Source organism: Opisthocomus hoazin, chromosome 16 (assembly GCF_030867145.1).
Source record: "Opisthocomus hoazin isolate bOpiHoa1 chromosome 16, bOpiHoa1.hap1, whole genome shotgun sequence".
Classification (NCBI taxonomy): domain Eukaryota; kingdom Metazoa; phylum Chordata; class Aves; order Opisthocomiformes; family Opisthocomidae; genus Opisthocomus; species Opisthocomus hoazin.
The window spans coordinates 17,460,621-17,474,606 of record NC_134429.1 but is presented as its reverse complement, the minus strand read 5'-3'; the positions used below and the strand labels follow the sequence as shown (position 1 = coordinate 17,474,606).

General features: G+C 46.4%; 1 protein-coding gene across 3 annotated transcripts in view; it reads right to left on the bottom strand.

Moving 5' to 3' along the window:
• Window positions 1–13,986, bottom strand: part of SLC2A5 (solute carrier family 2 member 5) — a 34,728-nt gene that overhangs the window by 19,538 nt on the left and 1,204 nt on the right. The window contains exons 1-11 of one of the 3 annotated variants that reach the window (XM_075437081.1): window positions 13,764–13,982; window positions 7,615–7,713; window positions 7,016–7,176; window positions 6,377–6,501; window positions 3,703–3,855; window positions 3,494–3,619; window positions 3,022–3,206; window positions 2,519–2,629; window positions 1,927–2,028; window positions 1,463–1,538; window positions 228–355 (exon numbers count right to left, since the gene is read on the bottom strand). In XM_075437081.1, coding sequence (XP_075293196.1) covers window positions 228–355; window positions 1,463–1,538; window positions 1,927–2,028; window positions 2,519–2,629; window positions 3,022–3,206; window positions 3,494–3,619; window positions 3,703–3,855; window positions 6,377–6,501; window positions 7,016–7,176; window positions 7,615–7,710 — 1,263 coding nt within the window. In that variant the 5' untranslated portion in view covers window positions 7,711–7,713; window positions 13,764–13,982. Of the gene's footprint in view, window positions 1–227; window positions 356–1,462; window positions 1,539–1,926; window positions 2,029–2,518; window positions 2,630–3,021; window positions 3,207–3,493; window positions 3,620–3,702; window positions 3,856–6,376; window positions 6,502–7,015; window positions 7,177–7,614; window positions 7,714–9,118; window positions 13,983–13,986 lie in introns of those variants that run through there. The other 2 variants (XM_075437082.1, XM_075437084.1) reach the window with 2 other exon arrangements.

Genomic DNA, 13,986 nt, shown 5'->3' with positions numbered 1-13,986 from the left:
AGGCAACTGCTTTCTTTTAAAGCAAATGCAACAAACAGATGTGATAAAAAAAAAAAAACACTGAGTAACATCAGTTTCTTGCCCCTAATATATAATCCTGCATACAGGTGCTGGTAATGAACTTGGGCATTTACAGCTCTCAGGATTAGAAAGGCTCCTTAAGAACACAGTGGTGAAGATACTAGTTTTAAGCTGAAGTCTTGCCCTGTTGTGTGATCGCATCTTACCTCCATGTAGAGGAACACAAGCCCCACGGTGAAGTTGCATAGCCAGTGCACAGACCCACCGACCATGAACGCAGCGGGCCGGGATGACTGCATGAACATCTCGGTGATCATCACAAAGGGAATTGGACCTGGAAGGTAGTTGTATATTTTGAAAACCCAAAAGCAATTCACCCCCTCTGAATTCCTAGATTACAGGGTGCATTTCAGTGGCAGGCGATGGTTTCTAAGTTACTAGTGTTCAGAAACACCCAATCAATCCAATATGGGATTAAATTTAAAAAAAAAAAAAAACAACAAGGCAGCTAAATGACTTTTCTAAGTTCACACACAACAATCAACTTCTCTCCATGGCCGCACCTTAGGCATGAACCCACCTCCTGCACAAATTGTAAAATAAGGTTGATAAACACAAACTGTCTCTGCAGAGAGCACCCTAGGAGCAGAAACTAAGCAAGTGATTGCTTCTTAAAAAAGGCAAGATAAACACCTCAACACATGCAGGTGCTAGAAAAACAACTTATGGTACAAGCCCTCTGGCTCATGCTCTGCACTGTGGCACCCATCAGAACAGGGTCACACCATGGGTCTGGCTGGTCTGGTGGTCTCCCTCCAGCAGCCCCCCTAACCCTGGCTCTTGAGTCTGCCTGATGACAGAAACGGAAAAGGGAAGGTTGGGTGTCATTCCATCTGCCAGTTACACCTTTACAGGAGCATCAAAAACCGCATCACTGCATCCAGCAAGGATCTGGCAGGGCTTTCCAAGCTAAACAGACAACCCTACCACGCTGAGCAGCCGAGTCAAGACAACACTTTCCCAATATCCACATCCATCTGCACAGCTCCTTCCTGCAAAGTGATCTGCAGGACCACGCTTATAGTTTGGGTTGCTTCTAATTTGATTTGCTGCCTATAGGTGCAATCACGCAACATCTCTGCCCAGTTGATAGGGCTCATGGTCTCAGCATATTTTTGCTCCAGGTCTCACTGGGGGCATCTCAGGCACAAACACAATCGTGCCTTTGCTCTTGATAGCCAGATGTTCCCCTGCCTCGCGGACACAGCCAGCAAATCACTGGAACATAAGCATAGCTGACAACTGGCAAGGTGCATGGCCACACAGAAAAGAAATTCCATCTCCTTGGATTAGCTCCACAAAACTTTTGTGTTGAAATTTAGCGTAACAGTGGGCTTTACCCGGCTTGTGGAGGAGACTGGACTAAACTGTGCATACTTACTGGCTCCAATAGCGTGTCCAATGATGTACACAACGACGCACATTATGCTGATGTAAGACATCCATGAGGCAGTGTTCTGTGAAGAATTTAATCACAGGTTAGATGTGGTTCCTGTCTGAACATCCCCAACACATCCCAGGCATTATTTGTAGTAAGATTTGAAGGCATTCTAAAGCCAGTGTCACCCTCCATGGCCAGGTATGTCCATATATAGCCATGAAAACCATAGCCTGGCTATGATCCTTCTTCCAACAAGTGGATATAAACAGGCATGATGCACATGACACACTGGAAGTAGTATTCAGACAAGCAGGATCGTTGTTTTTCCTGGGTTTGCTTTAGGTAGATACACCTGTCCCCTCCCGCCCAGGGTGTATAAGCAACTTCAAAATATAACAATCGCCTGTTCCTTGCAAGGTCCAGAAATGCACGGGTAGGAGCACCCGAGCCCTTCAACTACACACCTGCAGATTAAGGGCCAAAGTTATCACTGCACAGGAGGCACAGCACAATCCAAAGCCAGCAAGAAGAAGGATCCTCCTCCCCAGGGATTCCACGATGAAAACCTGAAAGAAAGAGCAGAGGGTGAGAGATCAGACACTTGGGGCACAGCACTTCTTATTCCAGAAAAATTTATTCAGGTAGTCTTTGTCTCTTAAGAAATTCAGTGAGATCTGCACCACCTACTGATGGATTGTGGGCACAAAGTCACCCAGAAACTGCAAAAAGCTGGATGTGTCGATAACACTGAGACAACGGGCAAGCCATTCCTCAGTACCCAGTCCCAGTGAGAACCGCGTGGAAGCCATGCATGGTAAAACTGGGCAGCAAAAGGGGGGGCATATCAGCCTGGAAACCAGAGACTGAAAACTTGAGGCATGTGAGAAATCAGTGTGATCAATGATTTTAACACAGCTGCCTTCAGAAAAGGGACAGTGCAGGGCATCTCTTGTGCCAAGCAGGTCACAGTAGGTGTAGGTAACAACCTGATTTAAACAGGGACGGACAGGGGAGACCGGACAAGGTAGACCTTGAAGAGCCCTAACAGAAACTTACAGCAAGCAAAGTCATGACAACGTTGATGGCACCTATCGACACAGTGACATACTGCACAGTGTTGCTGTCCACGCCTGCCGACTGGAAGATTCTGTCTGCATAGTAGAAGACCTGCAGCAAAACCACAGCTGTGTTTATATGTGGCCAGAGGCAGAACACAGGAATCCCATTGTGGCTGCTTTTACATCCTGGAACCAGTACACAGAAGCCTGAGAACTGAATTCTTTAATTTCTGGAGACATTGATGTTTAGATCCAGGCACAAGCACCTTACTCTAAAAGTGCCCAGACTATATCTCTATATCTAGTACATGTGTGTACTGGATTCGGTACTGGCCAGAGTCAGCCAAACAACATGATGCAGAACCAGTATCCCTGATGAAGGGGTACTCCTGTGTCCTTGGTTCTAGCTCCTGTGTCAGCACTGCCCCACATCATCCACTCTGAAGTCCCATCCCTTTATCACTCACCCCACTGGCCTTTCCCACATGCCTTCCCACTCACCCCATTAATCCCCGAGAGCTGCTGGCCCATCATCATGACAGTGATAGAGACGAGCTGCCATCGCAAGCCTCTGAAAGTGCACAGGCTGAACACAGAGAAATGTCTTTCCTTTTCTGACCGCTCTTCTTGGCGCATTTCTTCCATCTCATCATCCACATTTTCACAGCCTCTCAGCTTCTGCAGAGCTAGTTGGGAGAGGAAGGTGAGTTATGGACCCCAGGGAACAAGTCTACAGTGAGTTCTCCTGCTTCAAATCAAGTCAGAACAACATGGGCAGCAGTGCTTCTACAGTGGGAAGTCAGGGATTCACATATGCAGAGAAAGAAGCAACGTTGCAGGAATTCCACCCACCAGCAACATATCAGTGAAGAATTTCACACTTGCTTGCTTCACTGTTGGTTGCTGTCAGTCATGTCCCACAGCCAGATCTATCCCATTCCACCTCCCCTTTCATTAAAGGATGATGCTGTACCTTGTCGTGCTTTCTCTTCATCGCCCTTTTGTATCAGCAGATATCTGGGACTCTCAGGGAAAAGGGGCAAGGTAAGGAGCTGGATTAGTGATGGGATCCCAGTCAGCCCCAGCAGTATGGGCCAGCCTGCAACACATGAGACAAGATGACAACTGTGAGAAATCTTTCTTCACTGGAGCCCCCAGAAGAGTCCCAAGCTAGGGCTTTACCTTCAGCATTCCCAAGGATGATGTCGAGACCAAGGATCTGAGCTACAAAGATCCCAATGGAGATGAAGAGCTGGGGTACTACTCCAACAGCACCTCTCAGATTTTTGGGGGCCAATTCTCCAAGGAACATTGGAACCACATTGGAGGCCACACCTAGTAGTTAGAGAACAACATTAGACACGCAGCTGACATCAGCACTCCTCTTCAAGAAGAGGTCTTTTTCCCATGTGAGACCAGAGCGATTCCTGATGGACCACAGGGCAAAACGAAACCTCACACCCAAACCCTTCTGCTCCAGCTGAAGATTTAATGTGATCTTCCCGCCACTGAATAAGCTGTGTATGTTTTCCTTACACTTCAGCAGAACACAGGAAAAAACACAGGTGCCATTGCTTCACTGAGTAGGTGGAGAGGTACAAAATCCATCACTGCACCTCGTGCCCAGGAATCTAGCTTTCTCCAAGAGCCATTAGAGAAAGACATTTGGCCCACTACCTCTCTGTTCATAAGCAATGCTGTCCCTTCACCAAGGCTGTCAATATTGCACTCACATATCTGAAACTTAGGACAGAAGTGATCTCTGTGGCTAAGCTGCAGAAGCATTCCCATGCTGGAGTTCATTCAGTGAGCCTGGATTGTTTCACCATTTCCATTCAAATACAGCAGGGAACCAACCATGCGTGCGTGGCAGGCCTTGGCAGTGCAGGCTGCCTACCTCCTGGTGCTTTGAGGATCTAGCTTATTAACTGCTTAACAGCAAAGCATTTTAGGAGTCCAAGAGGGCTAACAGCAGGCTGTCTTGCCTACAGAGTTGGCAGATGATTTGGGGGCTCTCAGTAGTTCATCTTCTTAAAAGCAGCTTTCTCCTAGCAGGGTCTGCCAAGTACTTCAACACAACACATGCAAAGAAATATCGTGTGCTATTTCAGATTTGGAAACAAACTCAAAGTGTTAGGGAGAAATTTCTACTTCCTCTAAAACAAGAAATCAGTATCCAAACAAGCTGGTGTGAGGGCAGAAGGATGTGACTTCTTGCTGGCTTTTAAAAATTCACGACTCAAATTGCTCAGTAACACTTTGCAGAGCTTTGCTGGTTGATGATCTCTTACAGGTAGCATACTGCAATAGGTATTTCTACTCTAGTAGGACACTAAAGACACAGGTTATTTTCAGGAACACTGCATGGTTACCCACAGTAGTAACCCCAGAGACCTGCCAGCTCCCATGCTTATGCTGTAAATCCTGGCGTGCAACACCCAAACTCCTGGAGTCAAATGACCATAAGACTATCTTACACTTCTAAAGTTCATAGCCTTCAGGAGCTTGGAAAGATGATCAAGCTGTCATGTGAAAGCCAAAAGGCATGGAAACATGTATTAAAGCAACTAAAAAACATACAACTATACTCATGGTGCGCAGTGTTTTAAGTTCACACTATAACCAGCATTTTAATTGCCCAGAATAAAACATGCTAACAGCGACTCCTGGGCTACTACATTCAAGTAACAGTGGCTTTCTAACTGCGCAGACCTGTGCTCACCAAGCCCTGCCACACACAACAGGGCTGTTGGTGCAACCAGCACAGGAGCTGCCCTGCTGCGGGGCCGAGAGAGGCTTGGACCTGCCAGGGCCAGAAGCACGCTGCCCTGGCTCAGCACCTTCCCTCCCCAGGCACGGCGCACGCAGCCCAAGCGAGGCCAAGTCAGGACAGCCAGCCTGGATTCTTCTGGCAGTTGTAAATAACTGGAAAGAGGGATCACACTTAATGGGTCCTTTAGTGCTTCTTGAGAGAACCAATGCCAAGAGCAGCTGCCAGGCTTAGGAGAGTCAAAAGCCAAAACAAAACCATTGGCCTAGATAAGTCTCATGCCTTAGCTCACCACTTGCAATTGCTGCATGTAACAGATTAAGCTGCTTTCCTATGTCAGTTTTTTTGTTTCCTCATTTGACCTTTACAGGATATCCTAACTCACTAATGAGCCATGGAGCACACCAGTCTCCCCAGCCCAAAGCCAGTTAATTGAGCCTAAACGCTGTTAGGACCCTGACCAGCCTGGCTCTGCACACGCTTGGTGCAGTACTGCACGGGCACCCTGCCATTCTGGGGCTCTGTTTGTTGCCTATTACTGTAGCTCTGACACAGGCACTTACATGCTTCTCCTTGGCTCCCCACTGCCTTTGCAGTAAGTCCAGTGGCTCTGAACCCTTCACTCTCCCTTTTAACATCTCGTTTCTCCTGCAGGAAGAACAGGCAGTTCTGGGACTGGATTATTGGATCTGGTATTGTCTCGAACGACTCTGACTTCAAAGGATTATTCTGTTTCTGATTACATTAAAAACAAAAAAATAAAAAGCAAAAAAAAAAAAAGCTAGGCTATCTGCTTTAAGACGTCTGGGAAAACAGATGATCATCATCAGGTTTCCTGGCTGCTGGAGCTCCAGTGCCTAGCAGATGCTTATTACAGAAGATAGCTACATCTACAGGTGTGTATCTCTTCTGTATATCTTAAATTCCAGTCCCACTGCCATTGTTTACTAGAGACCTTTAGTACTTGTGCACCATGCAGAGCAGAACTGTACGTGCCACCTGTGAAGCCATCTGTCGTGAGTGTAAAAAACCTTTACACAAGAATGTATTCATTGCTCTCCATTTACCAACCAACCTCTCACTTACCAGCATATATTCCCACAATAATACGTGAAAAGATGATTACTTCAAAGCTTTTTGCTAGCTCTGAGGTTCCCAGAAGGATTGCAGCAGTAATGGAGAAGACGTTGTTTATCAGCAAAGCACCCTTTCTGCAAAGTAACAGAGCAGGAGACAGAGTCAGTTTATTTTTGCTAAGGCCCCAACAGCAGATAGACCCCTTCTACATTACACTGTCCAAAACTCAAATTAATCACCACCCTAAAGACTAATCAAAAAGAAAGTGGCTATTGTCCTGTTTTTCCTGCAGGGAATGAAGGCTTCAGGAAAAATAATGAAGTTTCTCAGGACACCCAAGCGACAGAAGCTGGGCCTGATCTCACAACCCAGCCCAGAACTTTCATCATTGCTCTCCACCCGGCTCAGAGCCAAGCATACAGCCCGGCCTCGGCTGCACTGAGACTACACAAGTTCTTCTACACATGGGAGACAACACGTATTGCTAAGTCCAGCAGCTAACCACCGGTCCATCTGCTTTACAATCAAGGTGTGAGAGAGACAGTCATGTTCCTGACGGGCTTGGCAAGCTGGAGTGACCAGCAAGGCAAGTCTTACCTGAACCCAGCAACCTGCTGGTGCAGGACATCAAACACCCCTGTCACGTACCGGCCACAGTTGTTGGCCAGAGGCCACACCATGAGGGACCCGAAGAAGCCACCCAGAGGGTACATGGACACGGTAAGAGACCAGAGCAGTGTCTGGAAGCCACTGTCCATAGGCACCCCATTCCTGTTGAAGTAGGTCCGGTTGTAAAAGTCTTGCATGTACTAGAAAGAAATACAGAGCATGTTTAGCACAGTAAGTCAAATTATGCTATAAAAGCTAGTTAACAACAAATGCCATAAAGCTTTAGACAAATGTCTCAATGAAAAAACAGAATGGCTGAGTTGGAAAACGAATGCAAGAATGGGACAGAACGGCCTGGACTGGTTAACTGTTAGCACAGGTTATCCTGCCTCGGGGGATGTGCCTGGTTTTGAAGCGGGAAGGCTTCTTCATGGCCCGTCTCTGCTGGGCGCAGAGTCCCAACAGCAGAACACCTCCCCTCGCCTTTCCCGGGGAACCGCTTTGCACAGGTGCCCAGCGATTCCAAGCATGGAGCAGCACAAGCACTTGCCCACAGACACCCGTAATCTGCTGCCACGCTCCTGCCTTGGTTTGTGACCCTGCTCCGTGGTCATGGTCCGCTCCACAGTTCCACCTACCGGGGCTGGGGCATTGATCACGGATATGTTGTAGCCGTACTGGAAAGAAGATCCAAACGCAGACATCAGTGCTACCACAGCAAGCAAAGGTGTCATTTTCTGCAGAGGGGAAAGAAAAAAAAAACCACCACAAACTCCACCTTAGAAGCAGGTTTGGCTTTTAGGCATAAATGGCATTCAGTAAAAACAAAGAAATATCCTAGCACTTGGCTTCTGTGTTTTTCACTTCACATTACTGTATAAAGCAAGTCCAATGGGTTGTTTTCATTATAATTCACTTTGTTCTGCTTGATTTGTACACAGTCATTACCATAATTCATTCTACTCTTTCCTGGTACTGGTGGTCATTTGGGTGATGAAGAATTTTCAAGTTATTGTTCTCAAAATGCCACACCATAAGAAAACAAAGTTGTAAGCAGTTCTCTTTCCAACGTGCAAATCAGTTAGTGAAATAACATGGGATATTAGCACAGGGAAGCTTAAAAAAAAAAAAAAAAAAGAGATTTTTCATGAATTGTCAAAATCCCATTCCTGTTCATTTATTCTGCATTTTAGTATGCCGGCTTGTTCTACCTCCCGCATTTCAGGATCAAGCTGTTTATGGATCTAATCTGATCACCACTGAAGCCAATTAGAACTTCTCCAAGTAGCTCAGGGAGGGCTTGTATATCTAGTATATCTAATTGCTGCTACACCAATAAGTAGTTTTTCATTCAGACACAGTTTTCTGTCACCATCATTAGCCTAAATGTCTGCAAGCTTTTATGTCTCAACACTCAGCTCAGGTCCCACCTGAAGGACCTGTCATTTCCCTAAGAGAACATCTGTCCAAATCGCTTCTGGTACTCCTCATGCTCCTCAGAAGCTGTAGCAGCTCACCTCCAGAGATCTGCAGAGTTTAAGGCACTGCAGGAGATCAAAATTCAAGTCAATCTCAGCATAAGGATCAGGAGGAAGCTGAGGCTTCCAGCTATGTTTTCTAGGAATAGACTGTTGACATGCTCGCATTGGTGATGAAAAGCAACTGTGTTGCTCTCATTAAACAAATCCCAGGAGCTCAAAAGAGCCACCGGTGTTCATTATCCACATTCAGCGCTTTCAGGAAAAACCTCTGGCACACATAAGCATTGCATTGTGCAAGATTCCAGAAAAATGCTGCTGTGAAAGGCATCCCCCCATCCAGGAACTTCCACAGCCTAAAACTGATTAGGAAGTAGGAAAGAAAACTCAAGACAGAAGAGGAAAGTCACACAGAAGTTACATGGCAGGTCAGCTGCAGACAGAAAAGGCAGAAGACTTGGTGCAACAACTGCGCAGCAGACAAACGTAAACTGGGTTCAAGAACATAAACATCTCTGCTCTCCCTGCGAGATCAGTTGTGGATGTGGTAGCCTAAAAGATCTTGGTCTTTTCCTCCCTCTGCAAGTGCCTGCAGATCTCAGACAGCTTGCTCTGTGTCTCTGTGGGAGGCTGAAGTCGGGAGCACGGAGTCTGGCATACTTACCCCCTTTGAACCTTCATGGTCAACGGAGCTCTCCGGCTTCTCTCCTTTCAACTCCATTTTGGGGTTTGAATCACACATGCCGCGTACAGGTTTTTATAACCAAAACAGACAACGCCCTACGCAGGAAATCCCTGTGACTTTTCAGAACACATCCAATCAACAACAAGCTCCATGAGCCCAAGTCTGTTGTCTTATCTTTCCTTTACTCCGTGTGACTCCCTGGTGTCTTCTCTTTCTTTTCCTCCTTCAAGTCTATCACTGCTATGCCAGCTGTTCTTCTGCCAGATCCCGACTCAGACCAGGGGTGCTGCCTAGCTACAGGGCAAACAGGCTCATCTGCCCCACTAGAAGGGGCAGACTTCTCGTAAAAGCTGCTAAACAAGCTGTTTTTCCCCAGCTGTAGGTACACAGACAAGATGAGTCTACAGCAACAGAGCTGCTACTCCACCACACTCCAGCTCCTGGGCAGCTGTGGACGTTCAGAGTTGGAGAAGCTGCCTGCCAACTGCCGGTGCCGAGGAATGTAGAATATTCCACAGGAGCAACTTTGGCAACAGGGTTTCTGCCATGGGCTACAGTGATAAAACTAAGCTACATTAACCCTCCTGCAGCCGAGCACAAATCGCATACCTGCCCTTGGGCTGAAATACTGCTCGTTGTTCTACCTCGCACCGACCAACTTGCTCAGGGCACTTCTGCAGAGAACAGGTTCATCCTCTCAGGTTTATGGTTTCGACAGTGCGCAGAACACACTTTTTCCACCAAAGCACCAGAGCTCCTTTCCCTCCACATGCAAGATATGCCATGTGTTGCTAGCTTAGTGTTAACCTCCTGCACTACAAGACTACTTTGAACGGCACAGGAGTTGGTTAATAAACTCTAGAAATTGTGGCTGACTATCAGAGAAAGGCAAAGTACACAGATACCTCCTGCAGCAGCTGGGGAAACTGGAACAAAACCTTGCTGTGATTAGCCCACCTGTCTTTAAATAGCCAGCTTAAAAAACAAAAAAATGTATCCTGTTGAGCAACAGGAGTTGTTCATGTGCATTCTTCAAATGGTTGCAGCCTCCCTTCCTCCAGAGGAAAGCATCCCATTCTAAAACCAGAAGGGAAACAGCCATGGAACTTAGTCCTACACTTCCTGCCATCTGTCTTCTTGCATTTGTTATAAATCAGCCTCCTCAAGGACGCCGTTTACTAGGATATCTTGACAGTGGATCACACCTACATGCTCATGCATCTTTCAGGAGCAACTCCTGCTTCATCATGCCACCTGACACATGGTGCCTGAGAGGTGCAAACCAGAAAATTCATTTCACCCATAACTCCTCTTTTTCCACCTACCTCTGCATTCCTGTTGAGAACACGTAGCTAGCTGGTATTAACCGAGACATCCCGAGTTAGCTCAGCTTTTCCCATGCTGCCTTCAAACACGGCTCAAAGCACCCCAAAACAAATGGGACAGGTCATAGCTCACTCTGCAACTAGTTTAGTTCTCACTCTCACAGATCTTTGGCCAGAAGAGGGGATAATAGAAACTGAGCCATTCTGCCCAGGGGCAGGGAAGTTGCAAGGAGGACCAACTGCTTTCATAAAATTCCTTTTCTTCGAAGACAGCATCATTCTTCGAGGAGCTCTTGGCAGAATGACAGCCACTCTGATATTCAGTAATTATAAGGAAAGTGAATTCTCTATCATGGTCTTTAAACTCCTTCCTTGAACCTGAAGAAATAATCTTGACACATAGAGAAATCAAACAGGACATGTATGTTTGCCATCAGAAATCCTCCAGCAGAGTAAATATTTGCCCATGGCAGCAGAACAGTTTGAACTTTTGCCTATCACAGCAAGAATCTGGTAACGACATCCATAAAGTGGTAACTGGCACTGGAATGATCTTGGAAGAGATCAATGACGTGAGACAGGATAGTGAATGAACTTCTCCCCTGCAATTGCTTTGAAAGACCCAAGGAATAACTCCAACAGCTGAGATCCTGTTGGACTTGGGCAAAGAACAAAGCCAGTAACAAGTAAAGAGAGACAGTTTTACAGGCATTTTACAAGCACATATTCAATTTCAGCTACAGCACATATTAAGCTTCTTACATCTGCTCTTCACCCCAGAGCACATCTGCCTGAAGACATGAACTCAGCTCTGTGTCTTTGCTCTGCACTGGTCCACCCCATGGTAGGAGTTCCATGCAGGTGCGCAAGGAACTATTTACACTCAGCCCAGTCGTCTGTGCTCAAAGCTAGACCCTATGAAATCCTGATATCTTCGCAAAAATAATTAAGAGGGGAGGCTTAGCTTCAAGGAGAATAAATCTGCTGGAGAACATTAGCTGTGAGCTATAGAAAAATGACGGTTAGATTAGGAGCTGGCAGTCAGCCATGCTGCAGGATGCCGATTGCAATGTTTGCAGTAAGGAGATGTCCCAGAGCGTAGGTCCAGAACAGTGACATCTGCAGCCTTTTCACCTGCGTTTTGGGAAGGAATTGCATGTTCAGTCAAGGCTAATTCAACACCATGTGCGATCCCGAGCTACAACTGGGGCCTTACGGTGAAAAAAATAGTTTAAGTTAACAAACTATTTGCCTGCAAACAAGTCATATGCAGATACTGCGTTATCAGCTGGCTTCCAGCCAATTAAGAGGCAGGTACAGCAGTCTGAGCCCCTAGCAAGGGGAAGGGGATTGCTGGATAAATAGGCACACTCTGCAGGTAAACAGCAGCAGACATAAGGCTCTGAAACTAAGCAAGACCCGATTTTTGCTGCACAAAGGCGATACTAGGTAGCATCCTGCCCACCTTCTTTGTTTTCCACTGCTGCCCTTGAAGACCATCTCAGAAAAGCCTCAGCCACACAGACACATCCCCAAATTAAAAACCAAGGAGCCAATCTGTAAACTTACCATATCATGATCTGATAAGTTGGTCTGGGAACTGTCTGATCCTTTCTCTCTTGGCAGGGCTGTGTGACCCAGAAGGTCTTTCACAAAGGGTTGGAATACTTGGATATTAAATCTCCATCTGCACTTTGTTCAGCAGAAGCACCTGACTGTCAAAATATGTACACTGTCCTATTGCACTTTAGTGGGTTCATTTTTCTGTCCAGGACAGAAATACCAACTGTGCCAGCCAAGACCTGCCTTTTGCCAGCTCATGCCACTCAGCATTGAATTCCACGGTTCCCTAGGGAGTTGCGCAGACTACAAGACACAGGGAATTCAGCACAGCACAGCAGACATATTACACTGCTTCTGAGTAGCAGTAGTAACTCGTATTATGCTACTGTAAGTCTTACAAACATTAGGTTTGGCAGCATTAGAGTACTCTAGTGTCATCTCTGTAACTGTTCTTCATGATGAGAAGATAGTAGTGGCACAACCAGAAATTACTTCTCTAAGATGCTCCTTTGCTTTAACAGATTTATCCTTTTCTTGCAAACAGATGGTTTGCTAAACACACAACTTCCAGGTTTTGAAGGAAAACCAACATCACCCAAATATTCCTGTACTACAGAGCTTTGGTTCACTCCTGGAGCCAGGGATCATCTTGCACAATTAGACTCAACTCTTGGGAAGAGGACAAAAGGAAAAAAGAATAGGACTCTGCAATAAGCAAATCATTATCAATAGGACTGATAAGTAGTATAACAGTAGTCATAGTACACGAGAGGTGAACTTGCCAAGTTCCAACTCACTCCTACCTGGGGAAAGGGCATGGGCAAGCACCCTCCAGCCATTACAGCCCTCTGCTCTTTACTCCCCTCAATCCAGAGCTGCATCCCACTCCTGCCTCCTTCACACAGCCCGCTCTTCCGCTCAACATTTTCATTGCAGGCTTGCACTTTTATCCAGTCTTAAAATTTCTGACTCTGCTTCCAATCAGCACACACGTGGCAAAGACATGCTCGGGGATGGCAATATTTAGGATAGGGAAACCAAAGGACAACCCTCGATGTGCAAGCTAACATTTTTCTCAAAGGCTTGTTTGTCATGCAGTCAGCAGGCAGAGTGTTGACACGAAGCACACATTGCAAGTGCCCAACAGAGCAGCCAAAACACTGCAAGGAGCCTTTGATCGGTTCCAGCACTGCAGAACAAACTAGCTTCCCTCTGCTTGCTGCCTACAGCATCCAGACTCTTTTCCTCACCTACCCAAATCAACCAATTACATTTGAGGCGCAGACAGAATCCACAGAAAAGCAGATATCCGACATGAGCAGCACTGCACAGCCCCAGTAACAGACACTGTCACCCAGTTAGGAATATGGCTGTGGTCCAGCACCACTTCTTACACCAGGGGTCTTGGCTGCCTCCAGCCCAGCGAGATGGCCAAGAAAGTTTGAATTCACAGGTTGGAAGCTCATGGCAACTTACAAAGCAATACCCAGCTCTCAGCCTGCCCATGCCTCAGGTTTTTCCCCTCCCTGACCCCCACAGTGACTTGAATTTTCTTTATTTGGGCAAGTCCATTGCACAGCACCAGCTCTCCCCAACATCAGTTCCACCTGCCTTACAGCCTGGCTTCACCTGGAGAAAGTGCAATTTGTCATCTCATGATCAAGTAACATTTGTAATCTCACATAGCTGAGAGCCACAGCCCATAAGCCCAAGCAAAAGATGACCCACATACTCACCTCTCAGAAGTCTTTTCACAGTTCATAGCAACAGGTCAGTAAGAATAACCTATAACAAGGCACACGGGTGAACATGTTGCTCAAACTGATAAAATGTTTGCATTTCTATAGATACCAAAAAAAAAAAAAAGGAACAGGAACGTATCTACAAACAGGTAGAAAAGATTTGTCTTCCTATAGATGCAAGCAACCTGAAGGAAGGTCTTGCAACAGTTTCTCATCC